The following is a 20,170-nucleotide window of genomic DNA, read 5'->3' on the forward strand; positions in this document are numbered from 1 at the left end:
GCACTGCTGAGAAGGGTCCAAAACCGGACTGAGAGCGGAGATGCGCATTGAATGCCTGCAAAGGGGGAGAGAGCGCGCGAGAAGGAGAGATAGATGGAAAGAGAGAGAGGAGGAGGAGGAAAGCGCAAAACTGCGCAGGGTGAAATGTGTGGTGGGTCCATTTTCTTTTCAGTCAGGTCACAATGACTGGAAGGTTTAACTTCTTCAACAGAATGGAAATTAATCAAACTGCTTTTCTAGTGGGCGTTTCTTCTTCTTCTTCTTGTTCTGGGGCAGCGTTCGTGCACACTTGTCGCAGATATTTCACCATTTTATGCCTCAGCCGCTGTGAAAATGATCCAGAAGTTGAGGTAAGACGATCGAAAAACTGTTGTCTTTTGTCTCTTTAGCGTCTGAATACGATGCACTGATTTTCCTTTTCACCTCAACCGCGTTTTCGGATCATTAACGCATTTATTTGACCTTCTGCAGGTTTAGAAACCCCAATGCTCAGAGCCTTTAAGAGCTTTGATACTGCTGTGAAAATGTCATCACGGTAAAGGATATTTTAAATAATCAGGGAGGGGAATCTGACAACTACCCACTGTATATTTTTAGAACTACTGCGCATCACTATGTCATCATTTTCTGTTCAGATTTGCCATAAATTTATATACATCCGTGAAACATCTCTTATAAACTAAAGACCATATGTTGTCATTTTTCATCATTCTCATGAGGCTGAGATTAAATTAAACCTCACACCCCCGCCTTTTCAGTGCGCACACGACGCGCCCTGAGCGCCGAGGCTAAAACATCATATGTACGGATTCATACTCGCTATGTGACGGAGAGCTCTTACAGTTTTCAAATAATACAAATTTTCTTTAGATTCTTCGAAAGGACCTCGTATCACGAAGAGGGGAGAAGAAAAAGCTCCATCACATGACGGAGGATGTGCGTCGGTGGTTCACAAGCACTCATTAATCTGCAGCGCAGGTAAGCGCCTCAAAATCTTTGTGTCTCAGTAATCCGCACTGCAAATGCCCGTAATGCGCATTTTCCTGTTTTGATCCCCCAACACTGAGCTGTGAGTCAAACCTGTTCATCTGGATAATAATGCATGAGGGCCATACCAGAGGGACTTAAGCTCGGCGATGCGCCCTGCTTACCTCACCTGAAGCGATTTTTTTTTCACTAGTTTGTAAATTAATTTCGGGTTTTCCAGCAGAGTTATTTGGCCTCGAAAAATGGAAACAGCTTTTATTAGGCTGACAGCTTTGATACACAGATATGACTCCGTGGACCCTGAAGGAGCGCCGAGAAAACAGGTGTAATGATGACACAAGTGAAGTACTAACGCCCTCTTGCGTACAAATGAGTAAACTGCACTTCAGCTTACGCCTGCTGCACAGAGGAACCGTAATAACAAAGTTCTTATTCATAGCTAAAATTAAACGAGGTATAACTTGTTTTCGGGGAAATTTACACGTTGTGTAAGGAGATGATGATGACTGATGGATGGTTTTGACTTTATGTATTTGGACAAAATAACAAAAACTCAAAAAATGTTAAATACATTTAAAAAAAAATGTCAGCATTATTAAGGAGTAAAATATTCACTAAAATGAAGAAAAAAAAAAAGAAACTGGAACAAAACAATAATTCATGTCACAGATACATTACTAAAGAGCGTTTTATTTTCAGTTTTGATCTTTTTTATTTAGTTTTGTGCACTACACACCTTAATGTAACTGAGCAATGAGTTACATCTTTGTATATCTTTAACAATATATCTAAAATCTAATTTTTGGGACCAAAAACATTCTTTTTATGGCATTCAATTTATTACATTTGTGTTCCCACAACACATTTTCTTAGTTTATACATTTTAAATGCCACATTTATTACACATCTAAACCAGTTCTTTGGCTCGTTCAGCATTTTTAGACTACAAAAAAGTAAAAGAAATAAATAAATAACTAAAATCGTCCCAAATCTGCTGAAAAAAAATTCTTGAAATAAATTCCAAACCTTTTCTACTTTGGAAGTGCTTTCCATCAGATTGCAGAACCTTGTTGTAGAAAGTAAATCACATCCGGTACTGATGACTAGTACTGGGTAAAAGGTCAGGGCTCTGTGCAGGCCAGCTAAGTCCTCCTACATCTTGTGGGCGATCGTGGCTCAAGAGTTGGGAGTTTGCCTTGCAATCGGAAGGTTGCCGGTTCGAGCCCCGGCTTGGACAGTCTCGGTCGTTGTGTCCTTGGGCAAGACACTTCACCCGTTGCCTACTGGTGGTGGTCAGAGGGCCCGGTGGCGCCAGTGTCCGGCAGCCTCGCCTCTGTCAGTGCGCCCCAGGGTGGCTGTGGCTACAATGTAGCTTGCCATCACCAGTGTGTGAATGTGTGTGTGAATGGGTGGATGACTGGATATGTAAAGCGCTTTGGGGTCCTTAGGGACTAGTAAAGCGCTATATAAATACAGGCCATTTACAGGCCATTTACATCTAACAGAGACTCAAAAAGACTAACTTTGCCAACCTTCCAAGTAAATATAATCAGCACAAAGAGGAGCATCTTATACAGCAAATCTGCTGTTCCATCCACGAATATCAGAAAATAGGTTAATTCAGTTATAAGTAGGTTTCTAGTCCAGAAATGGTCTGTATTTGTATAGCGCTTTACTTGGTCCTAAGGAGCCCAAAGCGCTTTACACTATACACAATCATCCACCCATTCACACACTGGTGATGGCAAGCTACAGTGTAGCCACAGCCGCCCTGGGGCGCACTGACAGTTTCCATCATGTTCTGCTGTAAACTGCAAAACCTGTGACACTGCGGTGACCTGTAATCGTCTCCCTTTGGCTGTAGAGGGCGACAGATTAACCTGATCGTGTCAGTCATACCTGCTTTTTTCACAGCAGTGTTAACTCAGAAAAGAGACTGTTAGATCAAATCAAAATGTAGGATAACAGATGAGCTTTAACAAAAACATGATGCGTCCCACAAATAAAGGGAAGTCTGGTCACCTGTATGTGCGAATACATGCACACTTTCATAGTGGCAGGAGCTTTTTAACATAAGAAAATAGACTTTTTCTTAATCACAAACACATTCTTAATGCTGTTAAATAATGCTGTTAAATAATTCAATATGCCAAGTCAGTATTATTGATTGTTTATTTATGGTGCATATACAATCAGGCATCAAATTTGCAGAACTAAAAAGGCAACATGTTCACATACAGGGCATACCAAAAAGAGGGCCATATGATCTCCCAAAATATCAACAGAATTTTAACTATATTTACGTAGCATATAGTGTTGTAACAAGATGGCGGCACACTGCAACAGAACCATAAACCAGTCTGTAACAGAGTCTGTGTGTTTAAAAAGTAGGAGAAAAGTATGGCTATATATATATACTAAAAAAATAATTTTAACTGAGGTGTTACTGGATAACTTTTCCAACAAACACTGTGACAACTGACGTTGTGTTCTAATGCAGTAAACCCACCAACCATCTGATACTCTTGGCATCACCAGTTTTCTAGAAAAATAAGAGAAATTGTTCAAAACATGAAGACTGCATTAAAACAAACCCCTTAATAAAAAATACAAAAAAACCGGGACATTCAGGCACTGTTGTTCAGACAGGAAAGGACACAAAACGCTAAAAATGATACATAGTTGCTCAGGATGGCCTTAAAGAAAATGACGGCTCAACAGATGTTAAAAACCTCCCACCAAAGAAACCCTCTGATATCTCCTTACATACTTGGTGCATTTCCTGCATCGCTAAAAAGCTGTAGTGCACATTAAATAGAAAAGAGTGGCACAGCTGCACAGAACGAGAGCTCTGTTAGAAACTCAAATACCACAGGTGTGTATTACAGGTTGGGGAAACTGAACTGCAGCCATTGCTTAATTTGACCTCATAAATGGTAAATAATGACATATTCAGTGCTTCTTGCTCCAGTGAAGTGCTCGTTATTGGCAGCTGTAGTGCTGCATGAAAAATCTGTAGTGTCTTAATGTTTCAAATATTTTCTGCACTTAGGAAAGAAAATAAAGAACTCAGCACAGCAGCATCACTTTAGTGTAAAATAAATTTAACGTAAGAACAAGTAAAACACATTTGTGGCACAGATTTTGATAATTTGCTTAAGATGACACGATTGATTATATTCAATAAAGGATTATATCACAGTAGTCGGTTATTAGATTCATAGATATGAGGCTTTGAGATGCTTGTCTCTAGTTCTAGTTGAACTCTTTCATCTGAAGGCTGGTTTCTCCTGCCGTCACACTGATTTTCTTGTAGTGTAATATATTTTCACAAACTGCATTTGGCTGGAATAGACTGCATGTAAAGCTGTGGGAAGCTCTGCAATAGATTACGTTTAAATATGGAGCTGATGCATTGACAGTCAGCTCTCATTCCAAAGGTTTCAAATGCTTCTGTTCATTTTCCCGTAAAGCCACCAGACTCTCCCAGAGACAGAGCAGATGTGAACGAGCACTGGTTAAAGCTATAACAAGGCGGCGCACTCACTGTCAACACGTCACATGCAGATACTTGTAAAGGACACTTTAGTGTCACATTTAAACACACTGGGTAGGGGGCTGTATTTGATACCAAACTAAGATTGTGGTGCTCAAAGAATCCTGAACAGAAATTTCAGAGACATATGTGCAACTTCAATGGAGGGAAAGCTTTTTAAAGCTTTTTCTTATTTTGGCGTCAAGTTGTTAAACTTTTTAAAAGTGTTTTGTGTTTTTTTTTTTTAAATCAGGTTATACTGGTCCCAGATAAATAACCACAGGGACTCTGCTTAAACTAAGCCAAGTGCAAATTAATCAGCAAGCAAAAATGTCCAATGAAGGACATGAACTAAAGTCTTCTATCTGGCAAAGTCCTGCACACCTTGTGTGAGCAACTGAGAACGGGAGTATTTGATGCCCTGGAACGAAAAAAAATGTACTTTTTAATGTTTTTTGTATAATTATGTGTGCAATTTCTTTAGCGCAGCATACTGAACCCATGGATGATTAACATATCTTTTCTTGCCATGAGCTGAAACCACTGCAGTAACATTTTTTTTAAGTTGAAGAATCAGCCAGTCGATGTCAAAGCAGCAGGAAACGGGCCATGCTCACGTCTCACACACAGCTCACATGTGCAGCAATCACCAGGCTTTTAAAGCAGTGAAGGGAGACGTTGTCATTGGGAGAGAAAATGAAAGAAGGAATGTGGACCGGCGAGTCCGAAAACTGAAGAAAAGCACTGATGAAGCAGAGACGACGACTCTTCACGGTTCTTCACTTGCACCTGCTAAGAGCTTCCTGCATTTTCTCCTGTACGTGCTCCATCTTCTCAGCCCACTCCTCGCTCAGGCCCTCCTCGTCGTCTCCGATGACGGCCGCGTACCCCATGAGGGCGATGAGCCCGATGCAGAACAGGTAGGTGAGGCGTGTGCACAGTCGCTCCATTGTCTGGCGATCGCCTTGGGAGTATTTCAAGTAGACCTCCAGGATGGGTCTACTGAACAGCTTGCGTTTCCCCACCACGCCGTCGTACAGCGTGTGCAGGTTCTGGTCACCCAGATCGTTGGCGTAACTCTCCTCAAAGTCGTCTTTCTTGCGCTCGCGGTGCTGCGGCCGCGCCTCCACCATCTCCATGAACTTTCTGAACTGGTGCTTCAGGTTCTCTTCAACCTGATTGTACTGGCCGTCCAGCGTTTCCTTCTTGATCTGCACAAGCGTGCTGCGGTTCAGCTGGGAGAGCTGGTCCAGCCCTCGGTTGACTGACGCAAACTCGCGCTTCAGAGTACGAATGTCTTCATCATCGATGTGGTGCAGCACCACCCGGATCAGGGAACCGGCAACACCAAAGATGGGGTTAACTACAGCAGCAGCTGAAGAGATGGTGGCCACACACTGAAGCACTTTGACCAGACCCTGCTTCAGCTTGGCCTTCTCCTCGATGATCTCCTCATCCATCATGGCTGAGGTGCAGGTGCTGAGGTCAGAGTCAAGAAGTGGGACGTGATCTGTGACAGTTAGAGATTAGATTACATGTTTGACCTCAGAGTTGGATTATTACAGTCTTTGAATTTACTGTGACATAAATATACTCTTGTGCTTTAGATTTCCCTGATCTGTAGTTGGTACATTCAATATTTTTCTTAAACAAAGATAAGAAAACACCATCTATTTTGTTGAGTTAGCTAAAGAAGAGGATTTCAAACCTCTCAGGGCCAGTGATCCTGGTTTGCAGTGGGCTTTGTGTCACTTGATAATGAGACTGACTACAATATGACTGACATGAGAGGAAGTTATCGACATAATGTGCTTGTTTTATTAGCACAAGTTTCTGGCTATGAGTCAGAGAGCCATGGATCTAAAAGGTGAACATGCAAAAAAAGGCAAACATAAGGAATTATGTTTTCATTATTCTGCTCATTTCCAACTTCAGTCTTATCCTTAGCCTGTACCAGAGCAGCTTTGCATGATCCACAGTTCTAAAGGGTTCGTGTTCATCTTGAGTAGCTCCCTCAGTTCACAGTCAGTCTAACCGGCTATGTCCCCAACCAAAACCAACAGCCAGTGGGTGGTGCTTGTGTGGTTATCACCAAAGCTGCATACCTGAGTGGAGCAGGGATATCTGCTCTCACTGATATCCACTATGATGGATTTTTTTAAGTAGTTTTACTTTTAATAAAACAAACATATTTAGGCTCCCATATATGGCATTCATGTAAAATTTAATGAATATATTAATAAAGAAAAAAGCTTATTGTTTCAGTGAGGCAAAGACCAAATGTCCCGATCATGGTTGGTGATATTATGCTGGTTGACCTGTCAACAATTTGTAGTACACTAATTAAATATAATGCTGTATAAACACATTTAAGTGATGCTAAAGTGCAAAAGAATGCAGTGAAATATAATTTATGTCATAGAAGCCTAGTGTGGATCCTTCATTCATAATAATAATAATAATAATAATAATAATAATAATAATAATAATAAATGTCCCCTGGCTGTGATTCACCAGGCAAATTGGGTGTAGCAGAAGTCTAACGTCTCAGCTGTTTGATAGAAAAGCAGATGTAACAGCAGCATTTATTTACAGCTGCCGCTCGCTGTGCTGTGACAGCCACAGAAAATAAGCATTTCATGGCAGTTTCACAGAGTTTCCAACGTCACAGAGGACTGCTGTGTGTCGACAGTGACACAAAGGTGCTGCTGAAGCTTACATCAAATTTCCTTTCTTCAAGTTCACACTGGAACAATGAAAATATGGATGCTGGTCCTGATGAAGATGATTCCTGAAACAAAAGACAGAGAGACAGATTCAGACAGCACGCTTGGATCCAACAAAGACGTCTCATGTCACTGATTCTGAACCAGGAAGTAAACAGATTTTTGTCCCTCGCTGGCTACAGTTTTCAGCAGTGAAGGAGTTAACAGCTTCTCTCTCTTTCAGCTGCATTCAGCACCAGGCTGCTCTCTCTGTGTTTCTATGGCCCGAGCAGATAGCTCCTCAGAAGCAAACAGGACGCGCACCGAGACAGCCGGAGTAGCTTCAGGGCGGGACAGAGACGCTCTTCAGCCACAGTACAGGAACAAAAACAAACATGGCACGGCCGACTGAGCTGACAAACCCGTTCATTGTGTAACAGCAGCTTCTCTGGAAGTGCTTTCAGTCTTCAGTTCAGAGGAAGATTGTGGAAGTTTAAAGTTTAAACTGACTGCTGTGAAGAGCTGATGACGTCCAGTTGTTATTAACAGAACTATATGTGGGTGTTTTCTACAAAGACTGCACTCTCAGCCCTCTCATTTTCCTGCAATTGTCAGAAAAGACCTGTTGGGTGCCGTGGCGTCTCAAACTAATATAGCTAATCACATCAGCGGCGCTGTGGTGACCAGAAGCCTGAGCGAGTGGAAACAGGCCCCACACTCACTGCACGGTCTTTGTAAATCCCCGTGACCACCAGGGGGGGGCGGTAATATGCCCACAATAAAAACACCACCCATAGCAACCATCCTTCTGATTTCAGCACCACCACTGTGGACTAAAAGCACTGACGCTCACTTTTAACCCTTTAGCTTTAGGATAACTTTAAATGTTCAGTTTAAATGCTTGTAATCAACAAAAATAACAGGAAACGATTGATTAATCTAAGTACTTGTGAAACCTGCACTTAGAAAATCACGTTGGATGATTTTAGAGCTTCATAAGACTTTCTTAAATGTCATTTTTTCAGGAATTTACAATTTTTAAGTGGTTAGTTTTTTTCATTTTTTGGCTGAAATACATTTTTTCTGTCAGTAAATGTCCCTCCACTTTCTGTTTTCCTACCATGACGTTGATAAAAGGCCTATTCTGCTTCATTTTTGGTATCTGATGGCAATTAAATCCTCCTAAATTTGCACTGATGTCGTATTGTGTCTCCAACCTGTGTCCTTAATTTCACAGAAGGTGATCTGGAGGAGAAGATGCCCCATTTCACAACATAATACAACAAGCTACGCGAAGCAATGAAGGTAATGAAAGGGTTAACTGCAGTTTTAAAGCTTTGATTATTTAATACTACAGCAAAATAGATAAGATAAGATAGAACTTTATTAATCCCTCGGGTGGGTTCCTCTGGGAAATTCGATTTCCAAAAAAAGCACAGCACCGACCGAAGTTACAGAATTGTTTTTTATTTATATATATATATATATATATATATATATATATATATATATATATATATATATATATATATATATATATATATATATATATATACAGAAACAAATATAAATAAAATATACAAAGGGGATAAATAGAATAAATAGGAATAAAAAATAAAAATACAAGTGAATTGCACATTTCAAGTATTGAGGTCTATTGCACTGTTGACTATTTACAAAAAGTATTGCACAAAAGGTATTGCACAGTGAGGTGAAGAGGCACTACAGCTTAGTTGTTCCCCCCTCCTTTGTCCTCCTGTTTCCCCTCCCTCTCCCCTCCAGAGAGGAGTTAAACAGTCTGATGGCGTGTGGGACAAAGGAGTTTTTAAGTCTGTTAGTTCTTGTCTTGGGGAGAAGCAACCTGTCACTGAACAGACTCTTCTGATTGTTAATGGCCGTGTGCAGAGGATGCCCAGCATTGTTCATAATGTCCATCAGCTTTTTTAGTGTCCTTTTCTCTGCCACTGTCACCAGAGTGTCCAGCTTCATGCCGACCACAGAGCTAGCCCTCCTGATCAGTTTCTGATGTGAAGTCATTTGTATAATCTGAGCTGTATTAATAACAAACTCAGTGAATTGTGCACCAATTAAAGAGCACGACTGCTGTGCTTCTATTAGCGGCATTAAATTAACCCTTTGTGTTAATGAAATTAATCTTATCTTGACCTTTGACCTTTTCTTAGCAAGTGGTCTCCATCATTCTAAGATATTCGTAGTAATTTGAAGAAGAAACTCAATCATATTTAAGTATATAAGTTTAGGACAATTAATAAAACTCCTAATTAAATGTGAACAAAGTGGAGAAGCTAAAGCTCCTGAGGTTAAAGCCTTCTGAAAGGGTTAACCAATCAGTGCTGAGTGGCAGCGTGGCCCTTACAGCCAGCAGGCTGCACACTTCTCAGGAGCTGACAGAAAGCTGTGATTCAGTAGTTGTGACTCAGCTTCTGCATTAATGTGCGTCTGAGCAGAAACCAGCAAAGGAACAATTATAATAATTGTATTTATTTATTTATTTTTACTTTTAAAGAAACATTTGGCGACACCTTGTAACCAAAGCAGCTCTGTGACGTAATCAGGAAATGTCAAACGGCTCTCACCTGTTTCCAAGCAGAGGAGAGGCCATCTTGAATGTTTTCTATAACGTCACCAATGCTAGGCTAGCACAAATTTACACAATAAACTCCAATAATATTATTCCTAATGTACGCCACTTACATTTTCAATGCTTATTCTGATTATTTTTGTGCTACTTATTCGTGTTAAATGACAGGATACTTTCCCTTCACAGAGCTCAGCCTGTGTGGGGCTTTCCTCTGGGGAAGTGCTCCCTTGATGGCCAACACAGCCAAACAACTACTTTGATAAGAAACATACAACAATGAAGGGCCATCCGGAGTTCTCGTCCGTGTTTGTAAGTAGTTCTACAAGAATAACATCCTCTCCTAACAGCACAGGCCCGGCACACTGCCTTCTTGCCCCAGCTCTGGCTCCCCCTAGCAGTCCCTCCATATTTCCTTGTTACTGCACACCATAATGCCCTGACCCTCCCTGATCTATTATACAGTAAAAACACCAAAATACATCTTAAAACCTAAATTTCTCTGTCTAAATAATAACTATAGAGGCTCTACTTGCCTTCCAGCCAACATTAGGCACCATTGGCCACATCAGAACAGAGGATTGCTTACCTTTCAGACAATGGCTCTAACTATACCTTCCTCTCCAAAGTCCCAACCTCGACAGCCTCCTTCTTCTTCCCAGCAATCCCTGCAAAAAGGACACTTCCATGTCTGTAGCTCATGTAGGGGTGAACAAATTTGACAAAATCATTTCTAAAAAGCCCAGAAAGTCCCCCAAATCTAAAAATGGCCATTTGGGCCCTAAATAAACATGACCTCCAATATCCCATTAAAAAATAATTTAAAAAATGGCATTAAAAGGTAAAGCCCCCTCCTCAGAAATATACTGTTCTACCCCTATGGTTTCAACTTATTTTGGTCCATTCAGTAGTCATACAGTTAATACTGAAGAGGTATTGTCCGTGAGTGCGCAACTGAACTCTTAGGAACTTGCTGCTGCTTTTCGTGCGTTTGCCAAGTCATGGAGCATCTCTGAGAGGCTACACAGACTCCATTGGTGGGATTAATTGGTAAAACGGACCCTTTTCTTATGGACTAGATCAAAAGAATCCGAAGAAAACTATTTTCACGTGAATAAAATCCAACAAAACCAAAAGTGAGCCGCGAATCCAAATGGACATCTCCAAAAGTGCACAGGTGTATCCAAATGCTCAGGGAGCTCTCAAGAGGCAACAGGAGTATAAAAGAAAATTGTATCCAGCGTAAAAGGTAAATATAATCCTAAATATAACCAACATTTGCCAAATGTACATACAAATTAAAAGTTGCATTTTAAAAATGTCCAATTTAAAGTCTACTAAAAAAGTGAAGGGCATTTAGAAAGATGGTCCAAAATGCGCAATGGCACTGTCGACAATATTTTTTTAATCTAACTTATTTAAATACATAATTTATTGAAAAATACATTTGTTATTACTAACAGCACCGTAGAACATGTTTTTAAATTTAGATGAGCTGTCTGACCAACAAGGGCTATCTAGCAGACAAAAAGCCTGAGCTATAGGCGCTCCCATTCAGTGCGCCAAAGTAATCGTGTATAGTTATGATTTGGTCCTTCATGCGGCCTTAAATAAGAATAAATGGAAACCTTAGGCACAAAAAACGTGCAGCCAAATCCGGTGAATTCTTTGGTGTGAGGATCAGCCTGCTGCGCCGACGGTTGAAGCTGTTTCCCCCGAAATAAACCTCATGCAAATCCTGCTGCCAGCGACCAGCACGACACAGCGTTAAAGCACAGACTTGTTCCTCATTTAACCCGACCGTTCCTTGCGTCGCTTTTTAGAGCAGCACACAGCCACAGTTATGATGGGCGTTTGCCTCCCAGCATGTCCAGACCTGAGCAAGCCGCGAGTGGGTTAGAGACCCCGCATCCCCTCACTGAGACATCCAGCCTCAGGCAGCAGCAACACAAGAGAATCCCTGTCCTCCCCGCGCTGTGAAGTGGGAAAAATAGAGATAAAAGCCGACTGTTCACTAGAAACGACAAAGCTTTCAGTTATCTGCTGGGAAAACGGTCCGCATCGACGCTCAGGGCGTGCTGGTCGTACAGTAGCGCGTCTGTGAGCCAGTACAGCCTTTATTCAGCACCGCAGCTGCAGGCGGAACTGCAGCCGGACGCACGCCTGTCCTCAGTGAACAGTTGCCACCGCAGCTGTCAATCGGCTCACATTTCAGACTGTGTGATGAATACACGCAGCCATATACTATACTCTAGTAACCGCATTTGTGCAAGATCAGCTGTGCGTAATATTTACGCTCCGCGGTGACAAACCTCTGTTGCAAGACCTTGTTTTGGTTTTTGTTAGCTGGGGGGCAGGAGGAGCGCCTTGTTGACACGTTGAAAGCCACAATATTGAAGCCCCGGGGCAGAGGCTCGACTACAGAACACCGAAATATATTCATGCACAGTGTCACCATTCTTATGTTCTAGATTAAACAAGCTGCTTTACTGCAGCTCTGTGTGCTGTAAACTTTGGGACTCCAGACAGATATTGTTTGCGGATGTGTTTAATATTCTAGAATAAATAAATACAAACAAATGGAAACGTTGTCACTTTGTTTTATTGTACACATTTACTGCAAAATGAGAAATGTAACATTTCTGTGTTCACCCTGTTTGCCTGCTTCAAATACTGAAGTGTAACCCAGAAACTGCTGAGAGTTCATTTCAACGGGAAAAGGGGAGGGACAGTTTTTGTAATCGTGTTTTTAATATTTGACAAAGTCCAAAAATACACTTTAAAGTTTACCAGCATTGTCTGAACTAATAATTCTTTACCCGACACTGAAATCAAAGATGTTGAGCTAAAATTGTAGCCACAATTGATGCACTCACACTGTAGTTACAGATGTTACACTCCAGGGGCGCTGTTCTGCCATGTTAGTTAGTGCCATGGATTTATGCATATTGCCTCAGTCATGATACATTTATTCAGGCTCTTTTCCAGTAAGAGTTTCGTACATGCAAATATTGCTGACATGAAGGGAGACAGATCAGAATGTAGAGTTGATCTCATGAAGGTTAACTTCAATAACAGTCTGAGACTGCATGACTCCACCAAAAATTCCTGGATGCAGAAGGATGACAGGAGCCGGATTAATTTATAATTTTTAAAGAACATCAAGACAATTTCTTCCAATATTTCTTTGTTTGATATATTTTTGAAATGTGTGATATGTGAAGGTTCGATGTTGCTAGTACTAGGATTCTGATGAATCCTGCTGCCTAACACATCATCAAGAGGTCATGAACTGAGGAAATGCACAGCTGACTCATTTGAAACACCAGGTTCATGTTATTCAGACCTGAGACAATTCCCATCATTAATTCAAAGCCACCAAAACACAAACAGTCAGATTTCATTATTCTTCACACCGCGGTAAAAGGGACCCTCCAATCTGCTGAACAGAAACATCTAAAATGTAAAACTGCTGTCTATCAGCTGCACATTATTCCTCCAGTGTTCATGTGAGGTCCTTCCCTGTTGGGTCCCTGCGTGTCTCCAGATGGGTTTATGTTCTCCAGCAGGTTTCTGTACTGTGTCGTCTCCGTCTGGTGCCGAGCGATTTTTCTAGCGTAGTACCTCCTGGATGCGGCTCTCCAAGCTTCCCTTTGCAGCGTCTGAGACTCTTCGGGTAGCTCCGATATCAGTGTCCTCCTCCTCTTATCCACAAAAGAGCTGGGCTGTGAATACTGAGAGTTTGCGATGTGGGGGAAGGGGCTGGATCGTGATGGGTTTGCCTGCTGGCGAGCTATCTTTCGAGCATAATATCGTCTGGAAGCTGCTCTCCAGGCTGCCCTCTTCAGTCTCTGAGCTTCCTCTGGCAGGTCCGACATTGGCACGCTCTTCTTCTTGTTCCTGAGGAGGTAAAAGATTTTACACCAAAATTATTTCTGTTAGACTCTTCTAAACTAATAGATATTATAAATTAATCAACTGAAAAACACCCTGGGAATTCTTGTGCTCTGTGTTTACTTGGTTAGCCTCCAAGCTGTAGTCCTGTATCAGTGTCTCAAGGAATTACCTTTAAACATTTTTTAAAATTGAAAGCCAAAAAAAGAAAAAAGATACGAGGCACGGACTTCGGTTAAGTAGGGTAACACAGACTCATAGCCCGCAGAGAAACTGTGCTTACATGCGTAATCATCCCACTAAGTCCCGTTTTGAGACAGGAAACACACTGTATGTGTTAAGTTCCTGCACTGCTGAGGTTGCCCTATATTCCCCCAGTTCTCGCTCTCTTACTCATTTGTTCTCTGTTGTGGTAGAATAACATTTAAGTTGTCGTCAGAGGGTCCACAGATGATCTAATGCACCATATCTCTTCAAATAAAGTTGGTCAGAGGTTGCATAACACGTTCCTGGAAGTATCGCAATAAAAGCCTAATAAAGAAGTAAAAGGTTGTCTCCAGTAAATCCTTACAGAGATGTTCATTTGAAACAGATATAAGAAACGTGGAATAATAATAATAATAATGAGTTCATAAGTTCAACAAAATGAGAGGATACTAAATTATAATCAATTGCATCACAGGTGCCCAACTCTCACAACCACCTTTACAGCCTTGACAGCGTTACTTTCAGTAACAGATGAGTTTAAAGGTGATGGCTGCACGCTGCTGTTGTAGAGAACTTCAGTCTGCACTCCCACAGTGACGATGAATCAATAATCTGCTGCTTTTCTTTCTTTTATTCAACTGAATCTTTTGCATTTTGACTGCTAGTTAGACAAAAACAAGCACTTTGGTTTCAACACTATAGAGAAAAATACAACAAATCATCAAGTCCCCGAGTAAATAATTATTATGTTTCTGTATTAGCATCCCCTCTGAGGCGTCGCTGGATTATCAGCTCATTAGTTTCTCTGATATAACTCACCTCATGTGCTCTGCCTCAGTCATTGCAGCTCCGCCCGGGTCTGCCTGTGGTTTCTCCCTGAACGTCCTTCCTTCTCCGGTCTCCATTTTTTCTACATGGATCATTAGAGATGAACATATTTTTAGTCGTACCACTCCAATGTTGATATTATATTTACTATGACTGTATTTAATTACAGTGTTTTTTCCTTTGGCTGTATTTATTTTCAAGCTTCTCTGTTGCTAGATTCCAAAACCAGACTTCCATGTTAGATCTTCAGTGTTTGATGGGTCAGTTAGAAAACAGTGATACTGACGAGTTTAGCATTGTTAAAACAGACGAGTCATTTTCCCCCAACGGCACCATGTGACAGGACCGGGTGGAAAAAATGCCCTATATTTATATAATATTTCTCATTTGTGCAAACAGCAAAACAAAGAGAAGTAGAGGATTTGCTTTTCCAGTGCTGAGAATATTAATGTGAATAAATTAAATGCAGAGTGCATTACTTTTTACACTGAGACTCTCTTTGTCCTGACACGGACTGCCCGTGCTCTGCTGATGTTCATTCATCTCCCACTTGATTAAGACCGTGTCGACGTCACATGGCTCTTGTTTGACCACGAGGCTGCTGGGAGATGTCGGCATATTTCTGGCTGACTCTGTTACACCCGAAACCTCGGAGGAGCGGGAGGTGCAGCTGTGCTCCAGGACCATTCTGCTGGGGGAAGATGGAAGAGCTGACTCCTGGCTGTGGGAGGAAACGTGTGAGGGGGGTCTTGTGAAAAAACCCACTGTAAAGAAAGGAAACAAACAAAGGCTTATTTTGTGTGTTATATTTCCATAATATCCACAGTCACATGTACTCAAGTCGTTCAAACACTGTGTTTTCTAGATGCAACCAATCAAAAGGCAGTACTCCTTAAAGAGGGAGGAGCTACAACAGCTTCTTTTACACAGAAGATGAACTGGGGGGCTTATAACACAACTATGGATTCATGTAAATTATGAAACATGCAACTCAGTGTGAGTAGAGTTTAGCATTAAAAACAAGAGCTTGAAATGACAATAACAGGCACCTTTTCCCTGATATACTCCAAAAGACTTCTATAGAAAATCACTCAAGTTTCTGATATTCGTAAATCATTACTCACTACAATGGATTTTCATGTTCTATATATATTTAAAAAAAATCTCAGGGCTCAGTGAGAAATGGTTTTACTCAAAACTGTGAAGTGGAATAATACTTCAGGAGATGAGGTGGAGGAGGACCAGACATGAGAGCGAGAAGATGAGAGCTGAGAGGAGGACATGCCTTTGAGGAGCCTGAAAAGGGCAAAATGTGTAAGCTAGGGCTCTGAAATTGTCAGAGAGGACACCAGCCTGTGAAGGGAATCATCTTTCCATGGCAGTCTTGTTGATGAGCACCTCCCACTTGTTTGTGTGCTCTGATTTTTTGTTTTTTCCTTTTCTCAAACCCGGTTGCCTAGTTTCAGTTTATAACCACTTGTTTGGTAGTTGTGGCCGCTGGTAGTTTTTTCAGGTGTCATATTAAAAACAATTTCAACCCATTTTCAGTATGGTATTAATGCTACCTTCAGAAATGAGCACCTCCCTGTGGTCTGTGGGCTCTGTTTTTTTTCTTCTAAAACCTGGTTGGTGGCCGTGGCTAGCATTGCCCTGTTTTTCGGTTTCATGCTAAAAATAAATAAATAAAATAATATCTGCCCAACTTCAGTATGGCTGGAAGTGAATTGATAAAGACAGGAGACATAGGATTTAGTGCACTTTTAGTATATAAATAAAGTTGAATTCTATTCTATATATTAATTATATAAATCAACAGCAAAAAGGAAGAACTCAAACTAGCTTGTGTGTGTGGGACTGGGTGTGTATGAATTCCACTGGAAAGGTTCTAGTTTCCCCTTCTAGTTATCATATGGGCCTAAAAACTTCAGAGCCCTACATTAAACAATTTTCCATATAATGGAGAGGGGGTCAGAAGCTCATACATCTTCCTCTGAGCTTTTTCCTTCCTGCTATAATGTCTAGCCTTCCTCCACCCCCTCTCTTAACAGCAGTAACACTGCCTGCTCTACCTCCAGAATTACATCCACCCCAAGTACGGACTGCAAATCTAACCCCCATGAATATGGCATGAATAGAAAGCCCAGGATGGCCCCTTGACATTACAGCAAGTCTCATATAGATTGCATAACCGGTGCTTGACATAGAGGTCACAGACTCCTGTCCCCAACAGCAGACAAAATCTTAGAGGAAATTATAGAAATGTTCTGTAATAAGGTGGTGGGTGGCAATGAGTCGAGTAGATTAATTTTTTAAATTGATTTATCTGCACAGCATGCACTAGCTGCTCTTTTCTAGCCTGCCCTGACAAATGAAGTGCAGGGGTAAAAGGACATGGCCATTGGCCTTTGGGAAGATCAGTTTTCTTTTTCTTCATTTTAATATTCTCATCTACTTTCCTTCATGGAGCAATTCCAACAAAACCTCTCTCGGTTCAAATCCCAATCAGACAGTCGGGATTGGAAGCGTTTCGGGGTCAATGATCCCGAGGACTTTACAGGCAATTATGAATTGTCAAAGACATTACTGTCGCCAAAGTGCTTGCTCATAGGGGGTCATATGATTGTTGGGTTTTTCTCTGTATCTATGAAGCGCCTTGAGGCGACTTTTGTTGTGATTTGGCGCTATATAAATAAAATTGAATTGAAATTGAATTGAATTACTCTCATCTTCTTGTGAACTAGTGGCCTGTAGTGGGTCTAACAAAGGGATGACTCAAGGCAACAGCTGACAGGCTGTAATTTGTCACCAGCCTAAACCTGCAAAGCCAGAAGTGACGCTCGTGTTTACTTACACGATAAACTCGTCTCACAGTCCTGCTGCTCCGCTGTCAGCTCGGTGTCAACGCATCCCGGATCAAAGTCGCTCTGATCTCCCTTCTGCCGGTCACCGGAGCTCCGGGACCTGCCGAGGCTGTGCTCGTTCTTGAACAGCCCGCAAGTGCATCCCTGCCGGCGCAGCACCTGCAGTTCGTGCTCCATCTCTGTCAGTCTGCACTCCAGGCGCTGGATCTCTTTGTCCCTGTCGGCCACCATCCGCTCATACTCGTAATTCTTGGAGCTGTTTACGCCGTACAAAACGTTTATCACAGAGTCTATGGCCAGCCGGATGGCGTTTTCCACCACCAGAGCCTCGTCGTCGCGGAGATGTGGGTGCAAAGTTCTGTTTTTGACCAAATCCATGTTTCCTTTAACTGACTTGTACTGACAGGCTGTGCTAGAGGGAGATGCTAGCGTTAAATGTGAGGATGCGCTGGCTCACTGAAGCGATAAGCCGCGCGCATGCGCCCTCCAAAAAACAACAATTAACACACCAATTAAAGCTTTTTTTTAGTGATTAAAAATATAAAATGATAGTGTTACATTCTTAATGTCACTGATGCCGTGTCTATTACCGCTAGCTGAACAACAGAAGCAGCAGGGGCATCATTATCTTCTTCGCCTACAAGTGGCGGTCAATAAATATTGACTTGACGGTGATAGCACCGACTACTGGTCATTTGACTAACTACACTAACAGTTACTATTAGCAGTTTTTCTTTAACCTAGAGATTTATCTGACAGACTGTTTTTTTTAAAATTCATAGTTAAGGAAATAACTCAATCCAAAACTCACAGGTTATCAACATTTTCAGCACTATTTGGTTTATTTTGGGGATAAAACTATGTCCTAATCCTTTTGAATTAGCATAATTTCATCACCCATACCACAGTCAAGTTTTTTAAATCTTTTAGCAATCTTTAAAATATTTCTGAAGTAAAATCATCCAGATCAGTTTGTTGTTTGTTGTTTAACTGCAAAGGAGCAAAAGAGAATGGATGGATCTTTTTTTTCTACTTATTCTTAATCTATATATTTTCTTTTCTAAAAAGAAAATAAGTTGTTTTAATTCTTCTTGTAAATCACTTTAAATTATTGTTGTGTTTGAATCGAGCTATATAAATTAATGTACCTTGCTTTGCCAATAATTGCTTCAGAGGCCTCGCTTGTTTTTGGTTTCATTTGGCCAAACTATTCTGCAATGATCCATGCACTCTGAAATCATAAGTATTTGTGAATTTCTTGATGCATTCTCAATCATCCAGGAAAGTAAATCTCCAAAAGTTGATTCTGTTCATCTGGACGTAGCGTTTTGTGGGGGAAAAGTTTCGTCACTCATCCAAGTGACTTCTTCAGTCTCAGCTGACTGCAGGTGTCCCCAATCTTATAAACAGTACATTTGCATAATGACTGAAACCAGCCCAATGAAGGAACAATGGGCTGGGAGGTCAGTTCCTTAATCTTAATTATGCAAATTCTCATGACCATTGATCAACAACCACTGACCAAAACCCACTGATCAATGACCACTGATCAATGGCCATGAGTATCATTCACAGAGAGTTGGGGAATGGCTGCAATCACAGCACTGTAAGATGGCGAAAGATGTACCCTTAGGCCCCTCCTCGATTCAGAGATGGTCTTTCCCTTTTCACGTAAATGGCCTCCTTGACTCCACGCTCAAACCAGCGTTCCTCCCTGTCCAGGATGTGTACACCCTCATCACTGGCGTAAATAGACTGCAGAGTCCTGGCCTGTCGAGGTGGCTCTTCTGTGTTGTGCCATCCGCTTCGCCAGAGGTTGTTTGGTTTCCCCGATGTATAAGTCCTGGAAATCCTCCTGGCACATTTGTGAATTTATAAAAAAATAAAAAATAAAACTTCATTCGTTTTACCATGAAGTGAAACTCTTGAGATCTCTTCTGAGTGTCCTGGGTAGCAGCAATCTATGACATTTTCCGATGATGGATGAAGCCAAATCTCCCAGACAAAATCTGCACAAGCATGAGCGAACGTGCAAAACTCTGTGAGCCAGCATCGTGCTATACTGATGCTTTTCAGTGGCTGGGACAAGCAGACTCCTCAGAGCTGAAACTTCCTGTCCAATGTGAGGGAGCTTCAAAGCTTCTACCTGGAAACTCTACAATTGTGGGGTGAATTAATTTTCATTTTTAATTTGATAATATGGGCTTAATGGATGTAGACTGACTGGCACTTGGATCATTTTAAAAGAAGACAGTGTGTAAGATTTAGGATTCTATTAGCAGAAATGGAATATAGTTATAATAATTCTGCAGTATTTTCAATTATGTCAGCTGTCACATTAAACATAATTGAAAATACTGGTGAGCTTCTTTTTGTTGTAAGCTGATAATGAGCCTTTCATATCTGCACAGTGAGCAGAATCTCTCCCATCGAGAACACCAGGATGGCACTAGTGGAAACTTATAAACAGTCACCAGATAATCTACTGCTGCTGTTATTGTGTATATATATATTTATATTTCTTCATACATTCTTATATAGTTCTATACTGTGT

General features: G+C 41.3%; 2 protein-coding genes and 1 long non-coding RNA gene across 3 annotated transcripts; 1 reads left to right on the plus strand and 2 right to left on the minus strand.

The window, feature by feature from the left end:
- Positions 1-262: 262 nt before the first annotated feature.
- On the plus strand, positions 263-10,409 carry LOC309716676. The gene is made up of 4 exons (XR_014279500.1): positions 263-350; positions 871-978; positions 8,465-8,532; positions 10,016-10,409. It is a non-coding gene; the product is annotated as an uncharacterized lncRNA (long non-coding RNA).
- On the minus strand, positions 3,146-11,976 carry rpz (rapunzel). Its single transcript, XM_082550613.1, has 4 exons — positions 11,455-11,976; positions 10,416-10,494; positions 7,242-7,313; positions 3,146-6,032 (listed from the first exon to the last, which is right to left on the minus strand). Exon 4 carries the CDS (start codon positions 5,983-5,985, stop codon positions 5,302-5,304), a length of 684 nt encoding a protein of 227 aa, XP_082406739.1. The 5' UTR covers positions 5,986-6,032; positions 7,242-7,313; positions 10,416-10,494; positions 11,455-11,976; the 3' UTR covers positions 3,146-5,301.
- Positions 11,977-12,410: 434 nt separating this feature from the next.
- Positions 12,411-18,292, minus strand: LOC309716673 (uncharacterized protein). The gene is made up of 4 exons (XM_082550611.1): positions 17,607-18,292; positions 15,235-15,519; positions 14,747-14,837; positions 12,411-13,726 (listed from the first exon to the last, which is right to left on the minus strand). Exons 1-4 carry the CDS (start codon positions 17,992-17,994, stop codon positions 13,306-13,308), a joined length of 1,185 nt encoding a protein of 394 aa, XP_082406737.1. The 5' UTR covers positions 17,995-18,292; the 3' UTR covers positions 12,411-13,305.
- Between the last annotated feature and the right edge of the window lie 1,878 nt (positions 18,293-20,170).

This window comes from Aulonocara stuartgranti, assembly GCF_965226115.1.
Source record: "Aulonocara stuartgranti genome assembly, chromosome: 11".
Classification (NCBI taxonomy): Eukaryota; Metazoa; Chordata; class Actinopteri; order Cichliformes; family Cichlidae; genus Aulonocara; species Aulonocara stuartgranti.